Here is a 15,064-nt window from a genome sequence, read left to right on the forward strand (position 1 = left end):
AATGAAGAATGTAGTTTGGAAGGGGAAATGACCAAAAGTACTGCTCCTGATCATTTTATTGTTCCTGGAACTACATTGCAAAGGAGATTAAAATCATTGTAGGTTATCAGCAGATATCGGCAACACCTCACATGGGCTTTTGCAGATCAACATTTGAAGAAAATTATGTGGAAACGCTTTTAGTGCATGAGAGATTTAGATTCCAGGTTAACGCACTAGCTAAGACTGAGTTTCAAAAGTTGGTTTAGAATTTAGCAGAACACTTAATAAAGGAAAGAAATTGGCAGTAAAAGATTTCTGTTAAAACTTTATGAAGAAGTATTTAGAACTGTCTCACATCTCAGCTTACAAGTTTAATGTGTTGTGTCTGGTTGAGACCAGGTTGAAAGGTTTTTTTAACCAACTGTTTTTTTCTATCTCATACTTTTGATATATAAACAGATTAATTTGTTTGTGAACCACAGAAAAACCTTTTTAATTAAAAAAAAACCTTTATTTTGTTGTAAGGCCCACAATACCCAATACGTTTTTTAACATTCCAAATTATAAGTCTATAAGATTAGTCAAATTGGAGACTTGTTCCTGCACTTTTGAGCCTCCCAGCACTGTCAAATTGCTGAAAAAGGAATTTCTATGTATGTCTTATTTTTGCCTCCGAGACATACTTCATTTATAGTAAATTGCCACTGGTTATCTTGTAGTATAAATTTGAATGTGTGAGTAAATAGAGGAGGATATTCTGGCTATTACAGTGTTAAGTAGTAGGGTCTCTCTCTCTCTCTCTCTCTCTCTCTCTCTCTCTCTCTCTCTCTCTCTCTCCCTCTCCCCCCCCCCCCCCCCCCCCTTTATCAGTTATATCAGACATAAAATCGATTATTGATATAGTTTCTTTTTTATACTGAACTTTTCAAATTTTACATTGTAATCTAATGTAGCACAGTTAAATTTTTCCTTTTATCCTTTCTCCATTAGTTATAAGCCTGCAATAAGAGCAAACTCACAATGTCACGAGGAGTGGACAAAAATGTTTAATTTTTGCTGAAAACTTTGAAATAGTCTCCCTTCTATTGTTTTCTTTTGCACTATTTTTTGCGAACTGGAATCTTTTAACTTTTCTGCTCAGGCCAGAACAGAGAAGTAGGAGTTCACATACTGTGCTCCCAGTGCTGATGGAAGGACTCTATACCAACCTATATGTGTACTTATTCTTGACCAGTCATCGTTCTCCAGTTTGATCACAAGTTTTTCTTGTAGCATCCTTGGAAAGCTGTGTGCTGTTGCTGTTCCTGCCCATAATATGTGACAGACATCCTCCATCTGACTTGCTTTTGGTGGAACCAGACTTACCTACATTCTTACATCTTACATCCTGATGTATCTGCAGTCAACTTCTGAGAGATAGAAATTCTTTTACACTGCCCCCACCCCCACCCCCCCTCCCGCCCGAGGGAAAATATGGACATGTGTTTCATGATAAAGTTCATGCTCCACTATCAAATTCCTCAGGAAGTGTACATAGTGTGTCATACAGTGATACCAATGATGCCAAAACCAACTAAAAAATGACAGAAGAAAATAGACTGCTATAAAATGTAATCCTTTCTGCTTCACAGTGGATTCTGTTAGGCTGTATACTGCAAAAGCTATATAGGAAAGGATTCTAAAAGTAATTTACAAAGTGCTATTCAAAGAACTAGTTAATATTTCATGGAATATTACACACATTAAAGTATCCTGTAAAAGGAAATAAGAATTACATATTGAAGCTAGATTTTTAAATAACTTTTTTTAACTATTCTGCTAAGGAAATAAAGAGTATGTGAAATGTAATAATGTTCTCAAGGGAGTGACCCCCATATTGTCCTTAATTTTGGTAAAAATTAAATTAATGATACCACAGAGATTAAGCATTGAGTACATAAGCTGTTGTTGGTCAGTGCTCAGTTCCAGGGCAAATAATTTGTTGTATGCAGGTGCTGCTACATTTGCAGGGGATATTATACACATCAGACACTAAGACTTACACTATCTTTAATGGTATGTAGCCTATCTTGGATCTCAGAGAAGGGGTGAAACATTGGTTTTAGTCCAAATCTCTGCTGCTGGCTTGGCCTCATCCACCGATTTGTGAAGCATCTGTCATTTGCAGCATCTGATTAATTCACAATTTCTCCCTTGCTGTAGCTGTAGTTTGTGAATATGAGTCTCAAATGCTGCATTTTGGATTGTTGACCATTTATAATGGCCAGATGGTCGCTATGTAGTTTCTCTCGTACACTTTTCTTAAAGAACACTACTCACCATGAAAACTTTAACTATTTCTCTGTCTTTGGTTTCTTCCCCAGACATTCCCATCTTTTTTTTTTTCTTTCTGTGCTTCTCTCAGGAATCCCCTAACCTTTCCTTGCACTCAACTACTTGTTCCATCTTAGGATGATCCTTTCATCTTAGGATGATCCTTCTGAACAGACTTAACAAAAAGCTAACATAAATGAACCAGTCTTTGTTAAAAGTTTTTAATAATTTGAAAAATGTATACAAAGAGTATTTCTATCTAAACAACATTTTTATTTGTTACATATGTATCAAATTGCACTTACGAAATACAAACAATATCTTTTATTTACATATAAATACAACATTAGGCTCTGCATCAAAAATGTCTTTTTAGTAATTTTTACACCTTATTCCAAATGAATTGACATTGCTTTATAAACTGTATTTGCTCAATGCAACAAATAAAAAATCTAAACAATTCAGACATATGATACATTCACATGTAATCTCTTGCTTGGTTACTTCAGAAAAGTGAAGTGGCAGTTCCATTCATGACCATACATATACAAAATGTTTTAAAAAATACATACGTCAAATTCTATTAAAAATACTCCAAAGGAAATATTTCCTGTTGTAGCTCAAGCATTTTGCTATTAGACCTTTGTATAAATTAAAATTACGGTATGTATTGAGCTCGCCTATTCACAAAACTGAAGATAAAAATATAACTTGCAATTATAGAAAATATATTTCATATGTATCCATTTACAAATACTAAAGATGTGATGGACAGAGCACAATAATTAAAAATAATTTAAAGCTACCAACAATGTTTGTCAAGAATAGCTGCAATTTAAAGCTCGTAGTTAGTCATTATAAATCTTACTTCAAATATCACAATGTGTCAGTCAGAATTCACTGCTCTGGTTCTATTTTTTTATTTTACTACAGATAAGATAGCGGGACTCCAGTACATTACTCAAAATCAATAGTGACAAATACTTTCCATTCACAACTTAAATGAAATGAACTCCAACTAAAATAAATACTTTTTATGGACATATTTACAATACTAAAATACATGAAGGTGGCAACAAATAGTTTCAGCCATTTCATCATTAATTTAAACCAAGTATCAATAAGAAAACTTTGGTCATAACATTTAAATGAAATGCAAGAATGTTGTTCACATGCAAACAAATAATCTCTACATGCGGTTTTGGCACTGCAGAGCATTACTGGATGCATTTGATCAAAACATAGTCTTATGCTGGGAGAGTCATACATGTGACTCTTTTCTCAAAGGTGTCAGCCGAAGCCCTTTAGCAAGCATTTGTGCTTCAAGATCTCTGTCCTCTGCCTGGTACCTGCAATACCAGTATCAATTAATTACAAACAGAACTAACAAAAATTATTATGTTAGTAACTGGAATTATTGTCAATGTGGAGAATAATTCAAATAAAAATGATAGTTCCCCACAAAGCGTTATATGATGAAAGAAGGAACCCGACATTTAAATACAAATTCGGAAGTAGGTGACGATAATGAATGAAGTCTACATGCTAGTACAACATTTATAATGTGACTATATTTTGCATATTTTGAGAGTTAACACAGTAGTCACTGCTTTAACTTATTGTGAGTATAAAATTCACATATATTTTACAGTTAGAAGTCACTTTATTTACCACTCATTTCTTTCCAATGAACCAAACAATCATTCTCAAACTTGAGACACACATTCTCTCTCTCTCTCTCTCTCTCTCTCTCTCTCTCTCTCTCTCTCTCTCTCTATAATTTGCAGCATGATGGAGAAATGTCAGAGATGTGAAGCAAATCAAGAAATACATTATAACAATGGATTCACATTTGGGAAGTCAGGAAGTCCTCGTAGCCATCCTGACAGATTTTTGTGGCTTCCCTTCAACATCTCTTCAGGTGAAGGGCAGGATGTTTCATTATATATACACTAAAATAGCATGGCAATAAATAACAATGCAAACAATGAGAGAAAAAACTTCTGCTTATTAAATGGCAGCAGATGTAGACACATACAATTAAAACTAATACAGATGCTTCTGTTTATAACAATGGTTCTTCTCCCCAACAAAAAAGAAAGACGGACTGGAGGAAATGAGACCATGCAGGCACAAAATCGTTTGGGACACTTGATCAAGGGAGAGACATGACAGTAGAATCAAAGAGATATAAACAATAAAACATTGGCAATGTATTAGATTTGAAAAACTGAAGTTATAAGAATGTATCATTTAAGAGAGTCAAATTTTGAAAAAGTGGAGCAGGAGGAGGGTGGCAAAAAGTCATTAAAAATGAAATAGTCAACTTTATGGCCAATTACAGTAAGGTAATGTAGCGTAAATTCTTATGTGGAGAGTCCCCAGACACAAATAGCAGACCATAACGCCAGTTAGTATATAATGTGGCCCATTTGTCTTTGCTGAAATAGGTTTTGTCAGTTACAGGATTAGTAAGTTGCATTAGGAGTGTGCATAGGAAGAGTATTGTAGTGACACCAATCACCAGTTTCTAAAAACAAGTGTGTTATGTCTTCTTTATTATTTGTATGACCATCAGCTGTACTACAGTTGCTGCTGTTTTAGCTAATTATGAGCAGATGCTCATCTTCTGTCTCAAATAGTGTCAACATTCATTTTTATGTTTCATGTTTCCAATTTGTGCCCATACTCTGAAGCTTCTTCGTATTCTATTTATGATAACTCCAGTTCTTGTTTGGCCTCATTTGTTTTCAGTTTTTATACATTATGAACAGGATATAGAGCTTAACGTGTTTCATGTTGTTCTTCCATATCTTTCTCTTTATATTCCCAGTACTACATTTGAGACTTTATATTTGTTGTTCATATGCATACCTTCCTGATCTATTCACCAAGTACTGTTACAACCACATTCATTAGATACAACAAATGTTTGCAGGTCACAAGAATAATATTTAATTGCATATATTTTGTTTCAGTTGAATTTATTTGTAAACAAAATATTGTCTAACCAATTCCAGTTTTCATGAAACCATTGAAAAGCTGGGTCTTAATATCAAAAATGGTTTTCATGAACTTCAAGCAAAATAAAACAATTTACCTGATACATATGTAAGCCTTGTTAAACATGTCGATGTTGCTAATGTACAATGTGGAGCTTATTTTCATCTTATTTCATAAGAATGATGTGGGGTACTGCTGAGTGCAATTAATTAAACATCCACATTAGTGTCAACTGCATTTTATGCATATGTTTCAAAAACTGTTTCCAACTTACTGAGTCGTGATCTAGTGACTAGTAATCATTCACTACCATCCTGTCAGCCACGCCATGATGATTACAATACTTGTCCTCACTGAGATTTAAATTCTGTTGAAGTATGATGAACATACTACCTTGGCCTCAAGTGCAGTTCTTCTGCCATTGAAAAGTCATAAACTAGGCGATAACTGGTATCTGTACAGGATGCACAGAACTCCTTATATACTTCACTCTTTTAGATAAAGATAAGACAAGACATTTTAGTAGCCATACTTTACCATTACTTTAGGTGGTTGCAATGCAAAAGTTGCAGATTGCTGTTGTTCTTGGCATACTGACAGTAGTAATATACACCCTCGTGACAATAACTGTGACGTTTACAACTTGAGTAGATGACACTCCCTCAGAATTATCAATATCCCTGGGAGAGCCAGCCATAAAAAACTATTCCACCTTATATGCAAGATATGAGACACAGGTAAAATACCTTCAGACTTCATGAAGAAAGTAATAAAATTCCAGTTCCAAGGGTGTTGATTGTGAATATTATTAAGCTATCACTTCAATAAGTCACAGTTGGAAAATATTAAGATGAAATACTTACAGAAGAATGGAAAAACTGGTAGAAGTCTTCAACCATGGGGAAGATCAATTAATGTTCCAGAGGAATGTAGGAACATGCAAGGTAATACTGACCCTATGACTTATTCTAGAAGATAGGATAATGAAAGGCAATCCTATGTTTATAATGTTTGTAGATTTAGAGAAAGCTTTTGACAGTTCTGACTAGAATAAGCTCAATGAAATTCTGAAGGCAGCAGGCATAAAATACAGGAAGTAAAAGGCCGTATATAGCTTGAACAGAAATCATACTGCAGTTACGATTCATAGGACATGAAAGGAAAGTAGTAGTTGAGTAGGGAGAGGGGGGGGGGGGGGGAGATAGAGGGAGACAAAGGGATGAATGCAGTAAGCAAGTTGCAGTAGTTATTTAGAAATGAAGAGACTGGGGACCACAATATATGCTGGTGTTGTCAAAGGAGCTACACAGTAGAAAAGCTTCATTATGTACAAATAGGTGAGGTGCTTATGTAGATTGCTGCCATATTCAGTTCAGATATTGATAACTTTGATACAGTTTAAGTTACTTCTGCTTGGCGAGTTGTTTCCTTTATTCTAAAATTTTTTATACATTCTGTGACAGCTTTCATTACCACAGTCACTTTAGTGGTTAGGGATACAAAATTCTATAGACTAAGAAAAAGTCTCTGATTTAAAGTGAGAAAGACACTGATAGCCCAGAATTTGGAGATAAATGGTAAAATATTTTGACTGTTACAGCATTGAGTGAGCAGCAGACTCATTTTCAGTAAAACTACCATATCAAAAAATACGGGATGGTTATAATGAAAGTACAGCCACTCACAGGGGCCTGGTGTGGGGTGTAATTATCCTAATGCGTTAATGTAGAACCAATTTATGCTGGAAAAAATTAGTTCCAATTTTCACCATCTGGTCCAAATCTGACACTGTGAATGCAAGAAATGTTTCCATGTGTAATGGATTAGGAATGGGATGTGGACAGAAAAGGTCCAACAAGTGAGACTGTCATAATATTGATTTTATCATTAACTGCCACACACAGTTTGTTCAACACGAGCACAAGAGACATTGACGAGATGCTGTACAGTGCTGGATTTGCACCTGCCCACAATGGACCTCTATGAGTAGATGCACTTTATTCATAACCATCAGGTATATGCTTATAAAAAATACAAGTGAACAAGGACAATTTGAAAGATAATTTAATCTTGAGCATCTTGGAGAATTTCATATTGCAAAGAGGATGTCAGTCAGGACATATGCAGCATAGTTTGCAGTGGTGATATGGCGAGTTTAGTTTCAGGTGAAGATACTGAAGGTTTTTATTTTTTTTAATTGTGGCAACTACAGCTGATGTAACAAAAAGACCAACTTCAACAGTCTGAGATACTACAGAAACAGCAGTGGGCTGCTGGAGTGCATAGAAGCAACCTTACTACTGTTGGTAGCTACAGCAGCACTGGCAGCATCTACATTTTTGACATTTGATGATTCAAGGAAATTTTTGAGTATAAATTCCAACAGTTCCAGTTGTTTTGCCACAGTAGTAATATTTATGATACTTGGGTTCAGACAATATTTTTATTCCCTGCTAGTAGTGACAACATCAGCTGGTTCACAAATTAAAACTGCTCTTAAAAACTTACAAATTGTCCATCACTGTGTTATGTAACATGTTGTCCACTCATTTCAAGACGCAGATGCATGTAGTAGCTGCTACATTAAGTTACAGCTAGTGTTAGAAGATAGTAAACCAATCATATAAATCCTGCTTTACTAACAGACAATGGTGCCTATAAACTGATTAAGAAATTAATACTCAAATATCACCTCAATAAAAAATGTGATGTGACAACAGAAATTCTAATAGTAGTAGTCTAATAATGGCAATTATCATAATTCTAGTTTCTAAATTGTACGAAAAACAAATTTTTGCAATGGCTACCAGTGGAATTGCCCACAGTATAATAATATTTGTTTTATGTGTAACAAACGTGTATGTGATAGAGCATTGCATGTGCTTGGTGAATCTGCGTGAGTAGTGCTCACTGCCCATCACTCACTTGGCACGCAGAAGCATGCAGCTGGCTGTTTCCACACTCGGTATCATCAGCACTTACTCACTGACTGCTGGGAAATGAACTCTACACAATTTTGTCTCAAAGTAGTGCCACTAATGGGACCAGCAAGCATTGGCAAGATTTATGATTATAATTTCTCTTTAGCTATTGATTTCCATGGAGAAAGTGAATGCTGTATAGCTGAGATTCATTAAGTATTACCACACTTACAGAGTACGATGTATAACTAAACGTAAAGTAGTAATGGAACCCTGAATGTTGTTGAAGGTCATTGAGTAAGCTGTGAAGGCCTAAATTTGTGTGAATAAAAGCTGATGAAATAATGCTTGCATTGTGTCCAGCTAAAACTGCATTGACACAGACGTATTTTGGACAGAGCAAATAATACAGATTTATGTTGATGGACATGAAAACTGATTGTAATTGTCTACAATTAACAAAAAATGTCAGTCCAGCTATGATGTAAGAACTCTCAAGTAAATTGAGCAAATGAACTAATAGGACTCATTACAGTTGATAATATTAACTTTAATGACCACAATGAGAACAGAAATGAGAGGTATAGTGATGAGGGAGAAGTGAGAATTATTTGAAAAAAAGCACTGCAATGTCCAAGGCGATCTCTGGCTGCAACTTTACTCAATTTACGGTGTAATAAATTAATCATAAGAATACTTATAGGCGGACAGTCTTAGCATTTACACTTCCGACGTGGCTCCCATTCAATTGTCCTTGCATCTGCCAGTACTTCTCACCTTCCCCCTGAAAACAGGCAGAAGTACTTTACGTAATTAGCCAATGATGAGAATGTGGCACTCTTCATCTTTAACACCTTCCTTAAATTGCTAGCACTAATGGATATGGATGTCTCCTTGATATAGTTATGCAGTTTGCATGTGTTTATAGGGTTACAAAATGAGTGAATTGAGCAAGAATTCGGTGGTTGCTAATGACAAACATGGTGACTTTTAAACTAAAGTCTCGTAAAACGTTTATGGAAAGCTGCTGATCATTTAAAGTCATTCAAAAATGTTCTAGGTTTAACTCACAATAATCTATCCATTAGGAGATGGAATAGTTTGGAGATGTGATGAGATGTTATGTGGTGTGTGAGTGAGTGTGTGTGTGTGTGTGTGTGTGTGTGTGTGTGTGTGTGTTAGTGTGTGTGTGTGTGTGTGTGTGTGCGTGCGTGCAGTTACAGAGTGATTTGAGATTGCAAAATTCCGTAAGACACACTGGGTTTGAGTACACAAAAGAGTTCATAATATTACATCACACTGTCAACTTTTCTTATCGAGAAAGTGTCAAGGGGCAATTTGAAGAGGTTTTCTGCTTTTATACACGAACTGCATTTACTGCAGCACTGTCTTACCCACAATAAAAAATTAAAAAAAAGTGTTCACCTGTGTTGCTGTCCATTACCTAAGGAGGCTTACAACATACTACAGACATATGGTAGCCACAGAAAAGTTGAAGAAATCGGATCCCCAGTTTTAAATCTTGTTATGTTGTAAAAAGAAGATTTTATTTTGAACATGATTTGAAAGTTTAAGGTAATGTGGTGTAACGAAGAATTATTTCCAAAAAAACTACAGCAGAATTGATGAATTCTAAATTTTTGTAGAAGACAAAATCTTGCATCATTATCCTAAAATCAAGATGATTTCAGAAGATGATGTGTGTCGGTATGCTCTTTAGCTGTGTAGAACATATCTTCTTTAATGTGTTGCAATGGGAAAGCGTAACAAATTAAATAAACTTTCTGATGAGATATTTCGAGCAAAAAAAGTTTTCTTGAAAACTAATTTAAAAGCAACAAAAAGTACATTTGTTTAATAAATGATAAAGAATTGGAGCAATAAATGTCACTGGATTTCATATTTATCTATTATTTGTAACGTTTATTATTCACAGATGACAAATAAATATTTTTATTCGTTTAAATGAATAATATTTAGAATAAATATTTTTGTGTGTTGTTCATGAATAAAAAATAGTAACTTCTAATCTGTATTCATCATACTCACAAGGGAATTTCCCCATCGCACCCCCCTCAGATTTAGTTATAATTTGGCACAGTGGATAGGCCTTGAAAAACTGAACACAGATCAATCAAGAAAACAGGAAGAAGTTGTGTGGAACTATGAAAAAATAAGCAAAATATACAAACTGAGTAGTCCATCGGCAACATAGGCAATATAAAGGAGGATGTAAGCGCACGGTCGCCGTGGTCCCGTGGTCAGCGTGAGCAGCTGCGGAGCGAGAGGTCCTTGGTTCAAGTCTTCACTCTAGCGAAAATTTTACTTTCTTTATTTTTGCAAAGTTATGATCTGTCCGTTCGTTCAACAACAAGTTTAGTGTCTGTGTTTTGCGACCGCACCGCAAAATCGTGCGATTAGTAGATGAATAGACGTGCCTCTGCAATGGGAACCGAAAACATTTGATCCAGTAAAACACGTCTTATATATTCCATACGACACTGGTGACGGCATGTGCGTCACATGACAGAAATACGTTGTGGACCCACCTAACTTGCACACTTGGCGAATGGGTAAAAAGATTCTTCTACCTTGCCCGATTTAGGTTTTCTTGTGGATGTGATAATCACTCCCAAAAAAGTGATGAAAACATAAGAGTGTGTCACATAAACTGCAACAAATGAATGCAACAGTTTCACAGTCGCACAGTTTCCTCTGTGCTCTCTCAAAACATATGTTTTTAACGTTTTCAAATTTTTCCGTGTGTAGACCTGTATATGTCCAAGGAAATCTGAACATGTCCTGGAATTTTGGAGAGCGAAGTTGATTATGTTTGAGTGCCTGAACTCTGATAATTGCCTGAAAATAAAAATTTTCAGTTGATGGAAGACTTGAACCAAGGACCTCTCGATCCGCAGCTGCTCACGCTAACCACGGGACCACGGCGCTACTGAGCTCGCATCATTCAAAAAGTGGCCTATCTCCCACATGGACTACTCAGTTTGTATATTTTGATTATTTTTTCATAGTTACACACAACTTCTTCCTGTTTTCTCGACTGATCTGTGTTCAGTTTTTCAAGGCCTATCCACTGTGCCAACTTATAACCAAATCTGAGGGGGGTGCGATGGGGAGGTTCCCTTGTCAGGTACAAAGTTTGCAGCCTATGTGCAAGTGACTACATGTGTGTGACATCCACATGGCTGCAGCAAAGTGGTCAGTCACTTGTGTTACCTGGCGAGGAAGCCTCAGTCATATTCTGCAACTTCCACCAACAATGTTTGCTAAAGGTATTCATGCTGTCTCACACATTGCACGTCATGCCGAACCTGTGGGTGAGCCATGTGCTTGTAGGGCACTGACATGAGGCTGCCGTCAGTCAAAAACATTCACGTGGGGCATTGCAACCCATTGCACACCATCATACCAGATTGATCAGCCAATACTTAAAGTGGACTCAGACTGATTTTCTCATTAGTCATCAACTCGGAGGAGGCCATGGATTTTCAAGGTGATTAACAATGAAACATGATGGCATGGCAGACTGGCTTATTGGCTTTGGAAATGTTGAGTGGTAACATATAAGAAATCAGCCTATAGCTTTAAAAGGCTGAGTAACAATCAACATTTCCAACAAACATGTTCATAACCAATAATTTTTTTGTACTGCTTTTAGGAGTATAACTTTCTGGTCAAGACACGTTTACTGGTTATAGTTTTCAAATACAAGATTCAGTTAACATCAAACTGAATAGTGTTCTATCTACTGATTTGTTTGCTTTAAGTAACAAATTCTTTGAATCTAATCAGGGTTGTAAACAAAACTTTGAAGTATTAATATAATAGAGGGAAACATTCCACATGGGAAAAATATATCTAAAAACAAAGATGATGTGACTTACCAAACGAAAGCGCTGGCAGGTCGATAGACACACAAACAAACACAAACATACACACAAAATTCAAGCTTTCGCAACAAACTGTTGCCTCATCAGGAAAGTGGGAAGGAGAGGGGAAGACGAAAGGATGTGGGTTTTAAGGGAGAGGGTAAGGAGTCATTCCAATCCCGGGAGTGGAAAGACTTACCTTAGGGGGAAAAAAGGACGGGTATACACTTGCGCGCACACACACACACACACAAATCCATCCACATATATACAGACACAAGCAGACATATTTAAAGATAAAGAGTTTGGGCAGAGATGTCAGTCGAGGCGGAAGTGCAGAGGCAAAGATGTTGTTGAATGACAGGTGAGGTATGAGTGGCGGCAACTTGAAATTAGCGGAGATTGAGGCCTGGTGGGTAACGGGAAGAGAGGATATTTTGAAGAGCAAGTTCCCATCTCCGGAGTTCGGATAGGTTGGTGATGGTGGGAAGTATCCAGATAACCCGGATGGTGTAACACTGCGCCAAGATGTGCTGGCCGTGCACCAAGGCATGTTTAGCCACAGGGTGATCCTCATTACCAACAAACACTGTCTGCCTGTGTCCATTCATGCGAATGGACAGTTTGTTGCTGGTCATTCCCACATAGAATGCAACACAGTGTAGGCAGGTCAGTTGGTAAATCACGTGGGTGCTTTTACATGTGGCTCTGCCTTTGATCGTGTACACCTTCCGGGTTACAGGACTGGAGTAGGTGGTGGTGGGAGGGTGCATGGGACAGGTTTTACACCGGAGGCGGTTACAAGGATAGGAGCCAGAGGGTAGGGAAGGTGGTTTGGGGATTTCATAGGGATGAACTAACAGGTTACGAAGGTTAGGTGGATGGCGGAAAGACACTCTTGGTGGAGTGGGGAGGATTTCATGAAGGATGGATCTCATTTCAGGGCAGGATTTGAGGAAGTCGTATCCCTGCTGGAGAGCCACATTCAGAGTCTGGTCCAGTCCCGGAAAGTATCCTGTCACAAGTGGGGCACTTTTGTGGTTCTTCTGTGGGAGGTTCTGGGTTTGAGGGGATGAGGAAGTGGCTCTGGTTATTTGCTTCTGTACCAGGTCGGGAGGGTAGTTACGGAATGCGAAAGCTGTTTTCAGGTTGTTGGTGTAATGGTTCAGGGATTCCTGACTGGAGCAGATTCGTTTGCCACGAAGACCTAGGCTGTAGGGAAGGGACCGTTTGATGTGGAATGGGTGGCAGCTGTCATAATGCAGGTACTGTTGCTTGTTGGTGGGTTTGATGTGGACGGACGTGTGAAGCTGGCAACTGGACAGATGGAGGTCAACGTCAAGGAAAGTGGCGTGGGATTTGGAGTAGGACCAGGTGAATCTGATGGAACCAAAGGAGTTGAGGTTGGAGAGGAAATTCTGGAGTTCTTCTTCACTGTGAGTCCAGATCATGAAGATGTCATCAATAAATCTGTACCAAACTTTGGGTTGGCAGGCCTGGGTAACCAAGAAGGCTTCCTCTAGGCGACCCATGAATAGGTTGGCGTACGAGGGGGCCATCCTAGTACTCATGGCTGTTCCCTTTAATTGTTGGTATGTCTGGCCTTCAAAAGTGGAGAAGTTGTGGGTCAGGATGAAGCTGGCTAAGGTAATGAGGAAAGAGGTTTTAGGTAGAGTGGCAGGTGTTTGGCGTGAAAGGTAATGCTCCATCGCAGCGTGGCCCTGGACGTGCGGAATATTTGTGTATAAGGAAGTGGCATCAATGGTTACAAGGATGGTTTCCGGGGGTAACAGATTGGGTAGGGAGCGTTCGAGAAAGTGGTTGGTGTCTTTGATGAAGGATGGGAGACTGCATGTAACGGGTTGAAGGTGTTGATCTACATAGGCAGAGATACGTTCTGTGGGGGCTTGGTAACCAGCTACAATGGGGCGGCTGGGATGATTGGGTTTGTGAATTTTAGGAAGAAGGTAGAAGGTAGGGGTGCGGGGTGTCGGTGGGGTCAGGAGGTTGATGGAGTCAGGTGAAAGGTTTTGCAGGGGGCCTAAGGTTCTGAGGATTCCTTGAAGCTCCGCCTGGACATCAGGAATGGGATTACCTTGGCAAACTTTGTATGTGGTGTTGTCTGAAAGCTGACGCAGTCCCTCAGCCACATACTCCCGACGATCAAGTACCACGGTCGTGGAACCCTTGTCCGCCGGAAGAATGACGATGGATCGGTCAGCCTTCAGATCACGGATAGCCTTAATCCTACTCCCAACATCACCACTGCTGAAGCCCAGGCTACTGACAGAATTATGAGCAGTAAGTTCTAGATTGAGCTGATGCTTATCTGCAATTACTCTTACATGCAGAATGAAAGCATTTTATGACAATCAGTAAGCCTTTTGTGTTAGGTCAGCATAATGGATATCCTGTTGGCATTGTGAGTGCTCCTACAGTACTTCAGAAATACCACAGCTTATACAGGGTGGATCAAAGCTGTGAATTACAGGTGTTGGACAAAAATATCAAACATCACTGGAAATGCATGCTTGACCATAAATGCAGATGCTTGCTGAGCCTACAGGTTGTGATGCTGTATTTGATTGTGAACAGCACATGTGCAGTGTCCTCAGTACAGTGCAAGTATCAGTTATGGTCGGAACATTGTTCTGTGTATTTGTGAATGCATAATGTTGGGGCTAAGTGAATTCGAATATGGGCAAATCGTTTGTGCTCGTATGGTGGGTGCTTCCATAACCAAGGGAACCAAAGGGCTTGGTGTATCGGGAGGCACCATGTCAAAGATTTATAGAACATACATGGAGAGCAGAAATACATTATCCACTAAGTCACAATGTGAACAAAAGTATGTGCTGAATGATCATGACGGATGGTCGTCGACAAGGATTTTTACCAAAAATATGAGGATGATAGGTGCAAAAGGCACTGTAGAACTGAATACTGCACTTATGAATC

The 15,064-nt window shown here is 38.2% G+C and overlaps 1 protein-coding gene across 1 annotated transcript in view; it reads right to left on the reverse strand.

Annotated features, from left to right (window-relative positions):
* Positions 1–2,502: 2,502 nt before the first annotated feature.
* LOC126481676 (F-actin-monooxygenase Mical) overlaps positions 2,503–15,064 on the reverse strand; it is a 561,514-nt gene continuing 548,952 nt past the window's right edge. Inside the window, exon 32 of the mRNA XM_050105609.1 lies at positions 2,503–3,644. Within this exon, the coding sequence (XP_049961566.1) occupies positions 3,557–3,644 (88 nt within the window). The 3' untranslated portion in view covers positions 2,503–3,556. The remainder of the gene's footprint in view (positions 3,645–15,064) is intronic.

Source organism: Schistocerca serialis, chromosome 5 (genome assembly GCF_023864345.2).
Source record: "Schistocerca serialis cubense isolate TAMUIC-IGC-003099 chromosome 5, iqSchSeri2.2, whole genome shotgun sequence".
In the NCBI taxonomy this organism is placed as follows: Eukaryota; Metazoa; Arthropoda; class Insecta; order Orthoptera; family Acrididae; genus Schistocerca; species Schistocerca serialis.